This window comes from Pleuronectes platessa, chromosome 20 (genome assembly GCF_947347685.1).
Source record: "Pleuronectes platessa chromosome 20, fPlePla1.1, whole genome shotgun sequence".
NCBI classification, from domain to species: domain Eukaryota; kingdom Metazoa; phylum Chordata; class Actinopteri; order Pleuronectiformes; family Pleuronectidae; genus Pleuronectes; species Pleuronectes platessa.
The window spans coordinates 11172542-11190266 of NC_070645.1; the positions used below are offsets into that span (position 1 = coordinate 11172542).

At 41.4% G+C, this 17725-nt stretch overlaps 1 protein-coding gene across 1 annotated transcript in view; it reads left to right on the forward strand.

Annotated features, from left to right (window-relative positions):
* tpk1 (thiamin pyrophosphokinase 1) overlaps nt 1-17725 on the forward strand; it is a 67608-nt gene that overhangs the window by 44438 nt on the left and 5445 nt on the right. Inside the window, exon 8 of the mRNA XM_053412699.1 lies at nt 322-430. Coding sequence (XP_053268674.1) covers nt 322-430 — 109 coding nt within the window. The remainder of the gene's footprint in view (nt 1-321; nt 431-17725) is intronic.

A 17725-nucleotide genomic window follows, 5' to 3' on the forward strand; every position in this document is an offset into this window, starting at 1 on the left:
AAGGATTGCTTGGATGGTTTGGGGGTGTCACTACAAAAACATTTTGACTCCCTACAGACAGGGGGAAAAAGAATATAATTCAAAATGGCAAGGTATCCTTCTTAAGTGCGTGTTGTAGGTGGAAGTCGGTTGCAACTCTGACAAGAGCAATCATTTATTTTAATGAGCTTTGTTCCCCGGGTGGAGGAGCTAAGTCTTGCTCCACATTTACTTTCTCTTTTAACTTGTTTCCCTCCTAGTTGTTTATTCCTGTCATTGATTCTGTCATGCACAAGCATGCAGACAAATACTCATTATTTCCCATGCTTCTTGTGTCTACAGGGCAGCCACCGACTTGGAATGAACACAGGTCTGGAGGGGGACTGGTGCAGCCTCATCCCAGTGGGGGGGCCGTGCCAAACAATCACCACCGGGCTCAAATGGAACCTGAGTGAGTCCCCGTTTTTCAGCTCAAGCTGTTGAATGATGCCCCAGCAAATAATCTCCTGCTTTTTGTAGAATCAACAGAATCTATAGTCTTTCTTTTGTGTCGAAGTAACACATATACATTTAGTGTGAAGGTTCATCTTTGATCCTGGAAACACAGGTAAAGAACTTTTTGTTAAACTTTAAGAAGTAAAATAACATAGATGGACGACATGGCTGCTCCCTCAAAGTGAGGCCAAAGCATCTCATTCGCCGCTGCTGGCTGCTCATAAGTCCCAACCCCCTCCATGTTAGTGAATAGGACATGGCCCAAACCAAAAAATCAAAGTACACACGTCAGCTCAATTATTGCATTTTGGGTAATTCTCAACATAATTTAAGTTTTCCGGGTAAGTTTAGTTTTACTTGTCGATACAAAAGTTGGGTAAAACAACATGATTGCGAGCTATCCATGATATTTTGGCTTCTTATGTGGATAGTGGGATGAAGTGGAGACCAGTCATCTTTATATACAATCCAAGAGATACATAACGAGAGCAGCAGTACGTTCTGTGAAGATAAGTGATGTACAGTGAAGGACACAAAAACACACACACACACGCACAACAGTTAGCTGCCAGTAATACAAACTTAAATTTGCATCCACAGCGGACACATCTTCCCCTGAATTTTCAACACACATTACAAAGTACTGCAGTGTCCACGTGCTCAATATGCCTCAGTCAAGGGATGCTGCATTTAAAAAAAAATTCACATATTGAAGAAACATACATGCCACAATGAGCCTTTTATAATGTTGAACATTGAAAATCCAATCAGACACCCATCTGAGGACCCCCTGTGGTCTCACCCCACTCCGCCTTGTGGCCAGCTGGGTTCTTTATGAGTTGGCACGGACCAAACTGCCGCAAGGACGAGGGGAGACTTGGCCCTTATGTCAGAGGGGTTAGATAATGTGTCGGCCTCTTGGTGGGTGTCCACATGTAGTGTCTGTAAGTGCGCGAGGAGTTTATACACTTGAGCGAGCACCCGCATGTGTCCGCGCCTGTTGGAACACCGTGAGTGCGTCTCAACTCTGGTTTACGAACTTGTTTTTTGTGTGTGTGGTTGTGTGTGTGTGTGTGTGTGTGTGTAAGTGTGTGCGTGTGCGTGCGTTCTTTTTCATCATCCTGCAGTGTGCGGTATATTTACTCAGCACACCTGTGAGATGGCCTTCTGCATGGTAATGAAAGGGACTTTATACATGAGAGTCCTATGCAGATTAGCTTGTGATAACAAGATGCATAATTAATCACATGCATATTTAGAAGGCTGGAAGTAATGATTTCCCTCTGGGGTCGAGAGGAAAGACCAGAATATGAAACAACATATTTTTGATTATTAGTCATTTTTAGCTAACATGTGACTCCTGCATGTATGGTTTGCTTGAGTGGCAGCAGTGCAACTTGTGATATACTGTACGTCTTCATTGATTTGTGCGTTGGTTTTTACTGTTTGAATTCGTTCTTCAAAGCCAGAGTCAGCACTATGCCATTTTCGAGTGACACTAAGACTCTTAAGAAGTCCAGTGAAAGGATCCCCCCCCCCCCTCCCCCCTCTTTTAAAGAAAGAGTTTTGGGCTGTCAGCCATTACAGCCTTGCTGGCCCAGAGGAGGCTTCCTGCTTGCTTCCCGAGCTTGTTTAAACTCTTGCTTTAAAGAATAAAATTCTGCAATGATTCATGTTGTTTTGATCCCGAGCATAAATTTGCTATGAGTAGACAGTTATTGAGCTTCGTTTTTTCCTTTCGTTCTTTTCCTCCAGGGTAGTGTGTGGGATGAGATGAAAGTTTCATGGCACAAGTTAATCATATCACGTGTTCTCTTTTTTTATGTTAGTATATCAAGTATTTAAACTGTTGTGAAGTTGAGTTAGACTTTGTACACATGTATGTTGTCACAGCTAAGCTTCGGCTTTTAGTGAGAGGATGCCTTGTTGATTTTTGCGTATATATTGAAATTTGCAAATGTTCCTTTTCATCGTGAAAACAGGGTTTGATATTTTCATTGCATACAGTGCACACTATTAGGGTGTGGAGAATGAATACAACAAAAACATGTGGTGGTACTGGTTCTGTATGTGGTATAATGTGATGTATACATATACTTATTCTCTGGTATTTTACATATTTAAATACTTTTTTTTATTGCCAACATTTTTAATGACAATATCGCCTATACAAAGTATAGAAACGACGACACAGGCAGAATTCCATGCAACTTCCCTGAAGTAGTAGTAGGAGTGTAGTGGTGAATATCTACATAACATACATGCATATATACCAGAAAACATGCTGTGTTTCAGATATAACGATATTATATTCGCCTGTCATTTTCTGCACTAACCAATGAGTAGGAAAATATTAGTTTTAGGGCAGTAATTCTTTCTGAAGCCAATTTGATAGAAATGGAGAAAAAAATTAGAGTTAAAGGAGAAGTATTGCAAAATTAGCATTAGATGAGAGTAAGTATTTGTGAAAGAAATTAGATGTAACATGTAAAATGAATCCTGAAGGTCACGGCAGAACACCAACTCAGAAACTTCTACAGGCAATTTGTATATAGATCAGTCGAGGCGTAGACGTACATTTCATATGCGCTTAAATCAGCAATCAGGGATGGGGACATGGGAACTGGGGAGAAAGACTCTCGACAGTTGAGTAGAAACCATAACACGATGATAATCAACCAAATGTTTCATGTTCGAGTGTGGTTGAGCTTCCTGACACTGACCGAGGCTGCCGATACAAACTGCAACTTCCCGATCACTGCTTAGTTTCATTTTCTGCCTCCTTGGACATGGATATGATCTGAAGAGACACACAACTCTAAGGAGGTTGACGGATCTCTTGGTCTTTTACCTCTATAAAATAATGAAGTGACTGCAGTGTAGTAGAGGTAACAATACAGCAGGGAAGAATGTGATTTCTTTGAAGCCCTGTGCTTTGGACAGTGTGTATATTAATGTTAGTGAAATGATAAAAGCATGAATCGTGGCATCTTTAGCTCTGCTCCCACTCAAATAGCTGCTGTGCTCTGTCTTTTCTTACTTTCATTCCCTTTGTCACTTTCTTCTTTACCATCTAATTTGCATTCACTCTCATCTTGTCTCTGTCCCCCTCACACTCCTGCTCTCTTCCCTCCCATAGCTGTTGGATGTTGTGGCAGCTGTGGTACTGTACTTTGCACCCACTGAATGTTACTTTAATCATCACACTGAAATGCCCCTGAGGAAACAGACCGTAAGTTTGTGTGTGTGTGTGTGTGTGTGTGTGTGTGTGTGTGTGTGTGTGTGTGTGTGTGTGTGTGTGTGTGTGTGTGTGTGTGTGTGTGTGTGTGTGTGTGTGTGTGTGTGTGTGTGTGTGTGTGTGTGTGTGTGTGTGCGCGACGCTATGGAGGCTCACATTACTGGTTTGATAGTATACCTTCACAATAACAGAGATATACTTACACACAGTTACTTCCGACTTTGCTCTCGGAGTGCACTGCACAAACAATGCACACTGCATTTTAAAACCAACATGTGCATTTTTTATGAAAATAGCGTGCGCACTGACGGGGAAAATGACAAATGCGTGAGTGTGAAAGTAGCAAAAACACTTTGGTCATGCTTTGCGCTGCTTTGCACTGGGTGTAAGATACAGGGCCCACAGTTTTACTGCGAGTCCTCCACTCAAGTTTTGACTCCGTTTCTTTGTAAATGAGCAGGAAGGAGATCTTACTGGAGACTTCTGAATTCATTGTGATGCTGCCATCATTAGTTGCATCATCCATAAATAATGGATGATAATCTGTTCCAGAGGCAGACCTGCACGTCCAGGACATGACCCCACCGCCACGGTTCACGAATGAGCTTGTATGCTTTGGATCATGAGCACATTCTGTCTTTCTCCAGACTTCAAAATTTCGATCACTTTGCTAGAGGTCCATCGTGGTCTCATTAGTCCATCGTTTTTTGTTTTTTTTGTAGTTCATCTCTTGTACTTTTCAAAATCCAATTTGGCTTTTTACGATTCTTACTTTGGATGAGTAGTTTGCATCTTGTGTTCATCTCACGGTGGGTAGTGGTTTTTGTTGTTATTACCTGTTCTCTTTAGCCGATGTCTTGTCTTCTTTTCTACCTGAAAGAGCTCTCTGGTCTTCATATTCGTTCATCCTTTTTTATCAACAAATGCAGTCTTCACCGGGGAGACCCACCAAAACAAAGAGTAGACATTCAGAGCTATTGAATGTGTCCAAAATCTAAATCTAAAGGGCAACAGCATGGGCAACAAGAAACATCTGTCAGTCACATATCAGTCAGCAACCCTCAAAAGGATAAAATTAAAGATAATTGATGGATGAATGTAAAATATGACTTGAATAGAATAAAGTAAATAGAAGATAAACCTCTTGTCTTGTATCCATTGAATGGTTCACCAGAATGTCCGGTGAGATGAAATGAAAGAAGGGTGTCGTAGAAATGGAAACAAACGGACAATTGACGGCGGAAGGAGTCGCTGAAAAATAAATTTGAGAGAAAAAATGATTTGGGGTAGAGAAATGAGAGCAGGGTGAAAAGTGGTTGCCACGTGGTGACTTATCGGAGGTGGAGAGACTCGGAGGCAGGTATGCCGTTGATTTGATGTTGGAAGCTGCTGACACACAGCAGGGAAAGGAGGATTACGGAGGCTGCCGGAAAGTGTTCCGGAGCTTTTAAGTGGGAGCTTGTATGCACACACACGCACTCAATCTCAAATGTAATGTAGTCAATTTGCAATAAAACGCTTTTTTTTTGTCATTCCTGTTTGCTTAGAAATCCTTCTTTTCCCTGACTCCCTCATTTATTCCTCCTCTTCTGAGCTCATTACTTTTATCGTTTTGATTAATTGATACCAGATTACAGAGGATATCCCAGGTAAGATGTTTGCAGGAGAGTGCGTTACAGTGAGGTCCCTTTTTTCCATCATCCTGTTATTGTCCAGTCTCTGCTGAGAAGTAAACGTCTTGCATTCAACTAGTAATACACGATTAATCGCATAAAAAGCAAGATCTTGACAACAAGACTACATTTCAAACAGAATTGTATTTGGAAAGGGGAATCAGCTGCATCTCAAAGATTCAAAAGCATCCCATAATGTAACATTATCTTTGCTTTCTCCCTCAACCAATGATAACCTCGGCCTTACCCGGCATTATACAGAGTAACAGAAAACCAGCCCTGAAATAGAGCCGATGAGAGGAACGTTTGCGCTAAGGATAGATAAATAGAAAAATTAAATGGATCAAAAGGGAAACTCCTGCTGATCAGTTGCAGATCTAGGATTTCACTAAATCAGGGGCCATTAATGGGCCACAACTTAAACAGAGCATGTGTCCAACACACATGAACAGTTCCTGATTCAGTAATGTGCACATTTAAGTCATTGCTTGTTTACTGTTGGCTCCATAGCTTTGAACGAAGCCACACATCCTTTAATGTGTTTGAAAATTGTTCCTTCAAGCAGATTTTAAGCTCCAAAAAAAGATTAGAAAATAAAACTTCTCGAAAAATTGTAATATTTATTGTTCGTATTGTTGTTGGGTGAGTATTTGTTTTTAAAGACTGCTGACAGGACAGGGCCGCTTCAGGGGCCAATCAGATTTTAGCCGGGGCCAGTGCCCCCTTGGCATTTAGTTCAACTTAAATCTGCAGCCATTCTTGGCATGGATTTATTGTATAGAGAAATATTAGGTTGTGGTTTTTATAGAAGTGTTACTGCAATGCTGTGACACTTGGCTGGATGTTTGTGCAGACCTCTGGCTCTCTCAACGGTGACATTTGCTTCTTCGAAAACAGCGATACTCGAAAAAGTTTGTTTTTCATCGGGTGACCGAAACAACAAAGAGAAGATTCTATAAAGATGCTCCACCTTTTCCCTGCCTCCGTCATGTTGACAGTTTGCTGCACACGCGGCCGTCTTGCCCCTGACCAGGCGTCCACCTTCTTTCTCGAATGAGATGATTGAGACAAATGAGACGATTACTCGTGGTCAAGGATGGTTTGTCTTTGATGCTACTCCTCCTGCCCGGGTCTCACTGCAGCAGCAGTTTTCTTGTGGCCCCTGACATCTGCCTGGACATGCTTCAGAGCGTCTGCTTCTGGCTCCGATGAGTCTTCTGTTGTTAGGAGCTCTCTCCGCCCCCATAATGTCAAAGAGGAGGTGGGAAGTAAAGCTGTGTACGCTCGTCTGCCCCTCTGCAGGAGAAGCGGTTGCTCTTTTCTGATTCTTTTCAAAATATATATAGTTCAGATTGGACAGTTTGAATTAGCTCTGTTGACTCAATGGTAAATGGTTTTGTATTTATATAGCGCTTCTCTATGCTTGATGACCACTCAAAGCGCTTTACAGTACAGTTTTACATTCAGACATTCATACAGTGCATCTATTTGCAGTACTTTGTTATTCTATGGGGGGCCATTCGGGGTTCAGCATCTTGCCCAAGGACACTTCGGAATGCAGATCGGTCAGACTGGGGATCGAACTGCCGACCTTCAGGTTGGAGGAAGACCACTCTACCCCTCAGCCACAGCCGCCCTCAACATCTGATGGCCCTGGGAATCACGTCTTACTCTTGTCCTCATGTTTTCTTCAAACGTATTCTTGTGTTTTTGTTCAATTTGAGCTCTCCTGATCCACTGCTGTGCTGCCGTCTCATACCCTGTTCACACGTCTCTGCTTTGGTTTGTTTAAATTGTCCTTGTTCTAAATGTCAAGCATCCGTTTCTTATAAGACAGTGGCCATCTGTGGGGGATCTAGTCCTGTGTTTGTTTTCAGCTTCACATGCTTATTCCACCTGCGTCTTAATTCAGCCAGTAATACAAGACAGGAAATTCACATTACACTTTTCAATCGGACATGTGCAAAATTGTTTAATTCTCACTAGGGGTTGAAACAGCCCAACTGTGAAAATCCCCAAAGGAGTTTTCTTTTTTTTTACGTCTTTTGTTCTAACCCTGGGATTTAATCACAGTCTGTGAATTTATGTTTTTAGTTGTCTACGCTAAAGTGAAAGTGCAGTTCGCACAATAGTCACCTTAATAATTTGTCTTGCTCCATTCCAATAGGACCGGGCGATAAAACAATCATTATCATAACATTATTTTCATCAATAGCAATACAACATAAGTTCAATAATTATTGACTACAGATAAACAGTGAGGTGTTGAAAACCAAGAACCTCACTCAGGAGCAAAAATGAGTCTTTAAACTTGAAAGAAAAAACACTGTGTGATGATTATCAATATCGTCTGACAAGAACATTTTGAACTTGATTATTGGCCTCATCATCCAGCCCCACCTTCCAGAACACATTGCAAAGTTTCGCATGAGTTTGCACTTTGAATATCTGTCGCGTAGACAATGATGTAACCACACTAAAAACATTTTTTCTCATATCATTTACTGTCTGGGACGGGCACTGAAACCTGGTATTAAACCAGTCCCAGTGCTAAATTATTAAAGACTTTACTCATAAAATAGCTGCAGCGTTGTCGTTTCTGCTCTTGGCACTGGAAAATTTAAGAAAACAGATAGATCCTCTTTATTATTGCTATATAAAGTTTTATCTTGCATATTTGAACTCGCCAACTCCGTTTTCCGATTAAAGGATTCATCTGTGACTCTGCTCAATCCAAAACTCTGACTTGCTTTCTCCGTCTGTCTCTCTCACACACGCTGCAGCGCCCGGAACGTGCTCACCTTGCTGCTCCCAGTCGCAATGACAGGGAGACCTAAATATTCAAATGTTCAGTTACACTTCCCTGGAATCGAAGCTGACGAAGCTTGTTGCCACGAGTGCAGCAAGGTGTTGTAAGCACCGAAGACACGCGCAATCTGCCGAAGCATCCGGTGACAGTCCATCACCCAGGTGGAGAAATGCACCGCGAGCCATTTTCCTTCACCTGGCTCAGAGTTCATCTGTCATCCAAGCAGGAATGTTAATGCCTGATAGCAGCCTGCTGATTGTTGATGAATTCAGTGTGAAAGAGAGCGTCTCTCAGAGTCAGGGCATCATCTGAGCTGTCATTCAGAAATTCACAGTTTCAGTGTCAGATCAATCAGAGACAGCATCTGCTTTTTGGGAGCTGCAGGCAAAATACTAAAGTAAAATACTGTCAAAGAAAAAGTCTCAAATTATTTTTTCGTTTGCTTAAACATACATTTGGTATACACTGGTATACAAACGATAAAGGGAAATATTGTGGACTTATAAAGATTGATTCCAAAAGTGAAGCCAAGACTTATTGGTGGCCCCCTAGTGGATGGCTGTAGTATAGATCATAAACTCAGCCTCTTCCAAGTACACACCAAAGACCGTTTTTCTCAGTTTATGTGGCTCTTACCACATTGGTGTATTTTCAATATATAATATATTCATTTCTCCAGTAAGTTTGGTTTGATTATTCATTTCATGGCCATCTTTATATCCAGCCTGTGTAGTATCGTTAAGAATAGGAGTATCGAGTCAGTCTGGGTAGCAGATACCAGCTATTATGCAAAGTGAGGGTAAGTTATTTGCTCTCTTGATCGGTCATGCCGGGGCACATAAGCCCAGATCAAGCACTTTAAAGGCCGAGCTCCGATCTTTCACTACTTCTTCCTGCAGTAAAACTTTAAGACCCTGACCAATTTATTTGCATTAAACAGCTCTAATCTCTGCTCATTTTTCGATGCTGCTGTGAATTCCTTTGCCCTTGCTGTACCCTGCAGGAAATAAGTGGCACTGTACCGCCCACAGCAAATAACCACTGTTATATTAATCTGACATAAAGGGATGTCATTGAGTCACCACAGCCTTGAAGGCAGGAGAGGATTCACCCACTGGTGCAGCTCGAGTACAGTAACCTTCAGATCACACTGTGCTTATGTGAGTGCTTTTCATGTATGAATGTTCATTTGAAGGTTTGTAGTGTCATAAATTGAATGTAGGGCTCTAGGTGACTTGATACACCATCCCCCAAAAACATGTTAATTGAGTCAATGTATGTTTTTATGGTGAGCCGTGCCTTTGTGCTATATTTATGTATTGAAATGATCCTGATTCTTGTTCTTGTAAACTGTGACTGAGTAGGTACGGTGAAGGTGTTAGGTCTCTCGCACTGAGCGATAATACTGATAACCTGTGCTCAGTTTGGCATTTGCATAGTGATCAATTATTTACCACGATTGTTTCAAACATTTTCTGCCGTCCCCGGGACAAAGTTTTGAGTCCTGTGTTTACATTGATTCTACTATCTAGCAGGATTTGGCATTAAAGGTTGCATAGCTACACATATATTCAGCTTTTCAAACCTCACACTCGTGGTATACTGAACTGTCTGTTAATGGCCAGTATTATTTTCTGCTTTTTCATCCTTGTGTGCCATGACAAACAACCCATGAAGGTCACTGTTTCCCTTAACACACCTACACATTGGTTTTTTTGTTCTTGAGCCTTTGCATCAGAAGGACCAGTATCACACAAGTGGATTAAGCTGCAGCAATGATTATCTATTACCATCTGCAAACAATGAACAAAACCTTCTTGTGCCAAATACACACGTATTATTACATTATTAAACATAAAGTGTATTGACAAACTCGTTCAAAGCATACAAGTCAGGATTAACCGACCAACTGTTACTCCAACGTTTTAACAACACACAAACAACCAAATATGTCTGTGTTAGAACTTGTCATTGTAAATTTCTGATATGGCCCCATGAAATTTAAAAGGTGTGGCTGCATGATGAAGAGGTAGAGGTCTATTATAGGTTCTTTAGACCTTGATGCGATGCTGTAGTTCACAACTATTACCTCCTGTTTAGCCTGAACCAGACTGAATTCAATAACTTTTCAGTAAATTGGACTTTAAAACTCTAATAATCTCAAAAAGCCAGACCCTGTTGAAAGGCTTGATTGTTGCTTAATGTTTTGTTCTCTCACTTTTCTCCTACTTTAATGGATATTGCTTTTCTAGAGTTTGTCAGTGCATTTACATTAGTGACATGGAGGCTACTTTTGGGAACTTTAAAAGGATTTCTAAAGAAACCCGTTCCTTAATTTTCAATAGAACTCTGGCTTATCAGACAAGTGAACGAGAGTTGGGGGAAAAAGGAGATGAATGAATATTTTGACGTGCACATTGAGCCTAGTTTAAACGTCCGGTGCATTAAAGCTGTAGCCTCTAGCGTTTTGTGGCCTGTGTATTCTTCAAGTCAAGAGTATTATGATCTTTGTCAACCCAAACCACTTTGACAGCTTAAAACCAGAGAACGAGGTTATTTTGTGAAGTGACGTTTGGATTATATCGCCAAATAATGTTTTATTTGGGCTACTAGAAGATGATGCAACATACTTTCTAAATCAGCCTGTGTTTTCTTAGCTTTAATGCTCTTTTTTAGCATTAGCATAGGTGCAATTTCTTAGATTTAAGCAAAGACTGAATAAAGATGTATTATGTGACAGCTGAGCCTGACTCACAATTGGTTGAATATAAGTACTGGTGGGACCTTTCTTCCACAGCACTATCACTACTTCACAGTGTTTTTCTCCAAATGAATTCAACAGCACCACATGGGGGCATCCGTATCCAAGATATTTTGGGTTTATTTTTGTACAATAAGAGGAAGTGGAGACGCGCTGTCCATCTTTATATACATTCCAATGTGTGGTGACCTGCAGTTGTATCTCAGCCTCCACACGAAAATTTTTGAGATTTTAAAATAGGACATCTGAACTCTGGCACACACTAACATGTCTTCAGTGGTTTTGAAGTACATTGTTGAGCTCACTCAAAACCGTGGCACCCACAGTTTAAAGGACCACGACATGCCTCTGGCTTTATGCTTTGTCTTTAAACATCTGTTTCTCATTTTACCTTTCGGCAGCCCTCTATTATGTTCTTTAAGAAGTAAATTGGGGTCAGGAGTTGTTGCCGGCAGGTGAAACTCATCCAAGTTTGCATTTTGGGGACATTTAAATAACCCCAAAACATTATTCCTACAAGTAAGTGGCAAAGCTGTTGGCAACGATAATGGTGATGAAGGTCAGTTTGAGCATAGGTCTCAATCTGTGTGTGTATTGGGGGAAAACCTTAGTCACTCCTTTGTGACTCAGCCTGCTCCCATCTTCATCCGGCAGCATCACAGGCTGAGTTATGGCATAGTGTGTGTGCTTGTGTTGGTGTGTGTGTGTGTGTGTGTGTGTGTGTGTGTGTGTGTGTGTGTGTGTGTGTGTGTGTGTGTGTGTGTGTGTGTGTGTGTGTGTGTGTGTGTGTGTGTGTGTGTGTGTGTGTGTGTGTGTGTGTGTGTGTGTGTGTGTGTGTGTTAAAATCTGCTTATCATGTTGTTTTTGGCTTAGCGTAGATCATAATGAAAGAAAAATTTGAATAGTTGTCTGCCACAAAGCAACTCTTCGCTGCATTTTGTGTGTGTGTCTGTGCGTGTGTGTGTGTGTGTGTGTGCGTGTGCTTGCGTGTGTTGGGGGAGTGTATTAGTGGATGTACATGTGTATCTGTGCACTTGTTTCACTTTGCTCTCTTTCAGTTGTGTCTCACTGTGTCTTGGTCTCCTTCTATGTATAGAAATATGTATGTGTGAGTGTGTGTGTGTTACGCTTGTGACAAAGAGCGAGAGAAACTTCTGTGGACCATGAACAATGGCTTTCAGCCCACTAATGACAGGAAGGCTGAGGAAGCTTTTCCTCTGTAAGGTTTCCACTCAGCTTGATATGCAAATAAACTGCAACTTCACAACACCGGTTATATCCATGCACCGACAAGCATCAGAGCCTCACACACAAGCACAAAAAAATACAAGCATACATGCACACTGGAACTGGGTGATAAATCATTATAACAGTGATATTTAACGATAGATGGTGGTATATACTGACTGTGCCAGAGCTTTTGCATTTGACAATGACATAGACACAATAAGCTTAATTGCATGAATGCAACAGAATAAGACTGTGTCTGAGGATTCATCAGGTCATGTTGTTCTAATACAGAAGACAACGAGAGACAGTGAACGTTGTCCAACATAGTATTACTTAGTTTATGATCCCAGAAGCCAAAACCACATTTCAAAGAGAGGAGTGCCGACTTGAAGTGGAAATAGCTGGAGTTGTCTTTGTGTGTACTTGAAGTCAGTTTTACAGGAAAGCTGTAACAGACTGCTAACACACTGTGTCAACCAAAATTGGTTTGAAGTGAAAAGTTGAGTCCGCAGGGTTTGTCCACTGTAAATAGTGACTCATGCTGTTTTGCTATCATATTCACATTATAAATTATTCAAAGTTTGTCAAAACGATGTCACAACAAGGACCGTTTAGTGGGTGTTGAGGTTTTGCATGTATCAATTAAAAAAGGTCTGTCACTTCTCCACTGAATTGTATTTACCTCTCGCTTGCTGAGCTAAACTCACACACAACCACACACAAACACATACTCACACACACATACACATAACCTGAATGCATTGTTTAAATAATCATCAAAATGATAAAATATTAAATGAGCCACCACATGTATCTGCACAAAGACACACACACACAATCACACACACACACACACACACACACACACACACACACACACACACACACACACACACACACACACACACACACACACAGGCACATACGCATCATTTCAGGGCACAAGCACCTGTAAAAAATCTCATCAAACAATACAGTTAACTAGTGCAACATTAGGCAGTGCGCACACACACACACACACACACACACACACACACACACACACACACACACACACACACACACACACACACACACACACACATACACACACACACACACACACACACACACACACAAATCCAACATGGACAGGTGCTGAGTTTGATTGAAAATAAAGAAGAGGAGGAGAAATCCTGAACACAGATGGATTACAGCTGCAAAGTCTCAGAGAGAGGCCAGGCAGTTGAGAAATCTTAATTAAAAGTAAACTTTGGGTAAGATTACAAAAGCTTGCCCTCACTGTTAATGAGAGGAGGCTGTTTATACAATGTAAGCCTTCACAAACACATCGGCATGCAAATGACAGTGCCTGAACAAGGACTCAACTGCATATGTTCCATATTTTTAGTTACATCCAAAACATGAAGCATCGATATCAGCATTAACATGCAGTTTATTGATAGTAAAGACTTGCAGAGTTAGTAACCTGTTGCATAATCAGCTGATCCTGGAACAGAGCAGGTTGCGTTAAACTTGATGATGGGACACTGTTTCTGACCTAAGGCCTTCTTATGAAAGCAGCAATAAATACATTTGTATACAGTTTTCCCATCAGCCGCTATAAGGCTTTGCTGAGACTAATACATACATACTCTGTTGACTAAAGAAGCAGGGATTTTCCTTGGTTTGAAGTTTTAAGTGCTCTGATTCATGGTTCAACTCCCCGAGAACACACACACACACACACACACACAGCAGGATAAAAACATGTTGATGTGCATTCAGAAACACTAGATCTTGGAATACGTCGACAGGACTGCCTTTAAAGCTTTTTTTTCTCCCACTGCTGAGATGAAGCGCTGCAGCTTAAGGCTTTAGTTGAGTGTGCGAGCCGGGAGATTTCAGTATTCCGAGAGCATTCTAAATACAGGGAGGGATTGTTTTCTAAGGAGGGCAAAGCAATGTAGTTTATCTAGTAATCAAACAGATAGATGTGTCTGACAAGGTTGGTTCAGCTAGGTCTTACCCACTGTCCCCCTGCCAGAGGCAGACATCTCTACTGGAGGATCTCTCCTTTCCCTTCTGTTTCTCGAGATGCAAACATGCATCCTGACCTTCTATTCTCTTCATTTCTCTCTTCTCCTCTCCCTGCCTGTGCTTTTCGACTTGCTTTTAGCTCGCCCAGTGTTTTTGTCTGAAGAAATTAGTTTTCCCCCCCTTTATCTCCCTCCGCTACACCTTTTCAACATAATGCCGCCTCAACCCCCCGCCCCCACATTCCCACTCCTAACTCCCTCTCTCCTCCCCTCCCATATCTTCCCTCTCTCCTTCTCTCCCGCTCACCAAGGTCTCAGAGAGGGGAAATGAAAAGTGTATGTATTCTGTAGCGTTGCAGTGTGGCAGCAGGAGGGAAAACTGCTGTTTTATGGTTTTATTTATGGATCTGTAGATTTCAGACGCTGTGCACATCACACACTGGGGCAGACGGGGGATGAAGAGCAGCCTGATGTGAACTGCTGCTCATACTCCCAGTGGAGCTGCACACTAGCTAGGAGGCAGAGCAACAGTGCACACATCTCAGATTACGGACAAAACAGGCATCAGCTATGACCTACAGTGTATACGCCCAAACACATGCACGTCCATACACAATATATAAGCACATAGAGAAATCAAGGGCATGGGTTAAAGCACATGGCATAACTGGTAAACTGTAAACGGGTTATATGTTGTCTCTTAATTTTAAGGGCGTAACATCCACCAAACTAATCAGTAACGACTCTGATTCCCTCTAAGAGACAGACGTGCTTTCAGCTCAACAGATTGAGATTAAAATGATGGATTAGTGAGGTGGTAAAGCAAGGCATGTTCCTTTTGTACATTTCAACCACAAGGCAATTCAAAGTGCTTTACATAGAATAAAAAAGGCATTGGGAGAGCAACATAAAACAATACAAAAATATAAGCATTTAGAGAGAGATTTAAAGGAGTTGCATAGAGAATTGAATATATAAAAAATAAATAATCAAAGGAAGAAATAAAACTGTGGAAGTAACAGTGAGGTGTAAGAAATAAGTGAGTAAATTCGCTGATGTGATGTCTTTTTGCTGCGGTAACTTTGCAAATTTCCACATTGCGGGACTAATAAAGGACTTTTTAATCTTAATCCAATAAAAGGCAGTGGCGAGCAGAGAATGCTTCTCTTCTGAGAAAACGGCTCCACTCTACACACGAGACGACCATCTGTTTAAAAAGCAGAGTGTGCACTTGTTGTGCGAGCGCCGGAGCAGGTGCATATTAATATTTTGCTAATGCACCCGTAGAATAACAGTAAAGTACTGCGTCATTAACTTCAGACTCAGAGCAGCTTCTTGTCGGCCTAAGGAGCCATTACTTTCCACTGCCCTCAAGATAGCAACGTGCCCACAATGCACCTGACCACACCTCACATTTAGGACCAAGACAGTTATGGCTGCTTCGATAGGTGCAAGTACATTTGCCCTTTAAAAGGACTTCTGGTTGACTGACTGGTGCAACCTGTGATCCACACACTGAAGTTTTCATAGTAGGCCTATTAAAATGCGTGTTCAGGAAATTCAGAGAATTATTTCTAAACATGAAATATTTGCTGACGACAGGTGAAAGGACTTGAGCTCTGTAGTCGGAGCAGGTTATGATTTCACACCTCCTCTGTTTAGTTGGGGTTAGAGTTCATTTGGTTCAATAAACTCAGCTCTGTTGGCCTGGTGAGTAAGAAGTGGAAGCGTTTCAATATTTCTTATTCCTACATGATTTTTGAAACGTTATCATATATACTTGTTGGTTAATAAAACATTTTCAACTCAATGGATCTCCTCATACCCTGCATCAATGATTTATGCCAACAACCATTCTGTAATATCAAAATACATAATTTGCACTGACTGAGGCCACATTTCCCAACAGAGGCAGCTTTTCTTATCTGAAGGTCAACCTAAACCAGAACAGGATCCGCCACCTCGCCGCGTCTTAGACAAACCCAGCAGTGCCATTATAAACATTTAATGGAGGCGGCTATCGTTGCACTGCAGATGGTGCTAACACTGCTAGCGCGTGCCTCGGCTCATGTCACGGTCAATAAATAGCCTCACAAATAAGGAGATTGTCAGATAGAGAAAAGGGGACATTGCTGTATTGAAGGCTGATATGATATGAACAGTGCAGGATTTTCTCGAGTAGAATACAGCCACGTTTTTTTATATTCAGATCAGTGGTGATCTGAATATATTGAAATCGCGATCATTGTTTCATTGATTTGAATCAGCTACAAACAAGACCTCGAGAAGGCTGCCATTTAGTTTTGCATCTGGATTGTTCAACCGGTGAACCTTGAAACAGAAAAAATCAGCAACTCCTTGTGCTCTGCTAGATTGAATTATAACTTAATGTCGGCTCAGTAATGTAAAGTTTGTATTACCTGAAGTCATATCGTTTATTATTCTTATTCTGTATATATTCATTAATATTATGCAGTGACAGCCTGCGTACTGACTGTGAAACACATTTGTACCTCCACCTCATTTCAGTAATTTGGAAAGCTCAGTATTGAAGAAACATGATTCGCAGAAAATGTTTTTCCGACGCGAACTGTGAAGCGTGATGGAATTTGATAGCACGCTGGTCTCAAAGAGCGGAGGATTCCCCCCCCCCCCACCCCCCCCCCGACAGAACGAGTTCAATGACAAGTCGTGTTAAAAGGGAGCGTGTGCTCCTCGCTAAGCGCACTGGGCCATAATGGGAACAGAAAACGATGTGTTTTGGTCGTGCTGGACTACCTGGGATCATGTTGACAAGCTCAAAGCTATTTTCAAAGGTTCGATCTTGGCACATTTTCATTCAATGAAAAATGTCATCCCTCATTACAGATGATTAGTAGAATTACCGTGAATAATCTAAATCATTCATGACGAGGAGGGCCGCTCTTCCTTGCCTCAACACAGATCAAGTGCTTCATATGAACAGAACACTAACAGGGGGTTTCCTTTAAGCTTAGAATGATGGGTGCAGAGGATGGCCTGAAATTTGAATAGATAAGTCAATTATATAAAGATGGACGACCTTCTCCAACTCTCCAGAAATAGAGCCAAAGACTCTGAGCAGTAGCCATTGGGTGATGGAGCATCAATGTCCCACCTATTATGACGTTTTATCAAATTTTTATAAAAAAATTAGAAACAATTAACAACTGAACATACGTCGGTGTGATAAGAACTAAAATGAGAGTAACCCTCGTTGAGAAAAGATTACTCGATGTGTATTTTGACTTTGTTTGATCCATGCCCCATTCACTAACATGGAGAACGGGGGTTTTAGGACTGATACTGCAGCCAGGCACCATGTGGCAATCAAAGTGTTTTGGCTTCACTTTTGGGCAGCCTTCATGTCGTCCATCTTTATTTTCAGTCTATGATCACAACGAAGACATTTTAGGTATACCCGCTAATGCTTAAAAAAAGATTATCCTGCATTACTAATATTTCATCTGCTCACATGGTAGAGGCAGGGTTTATGACATATAC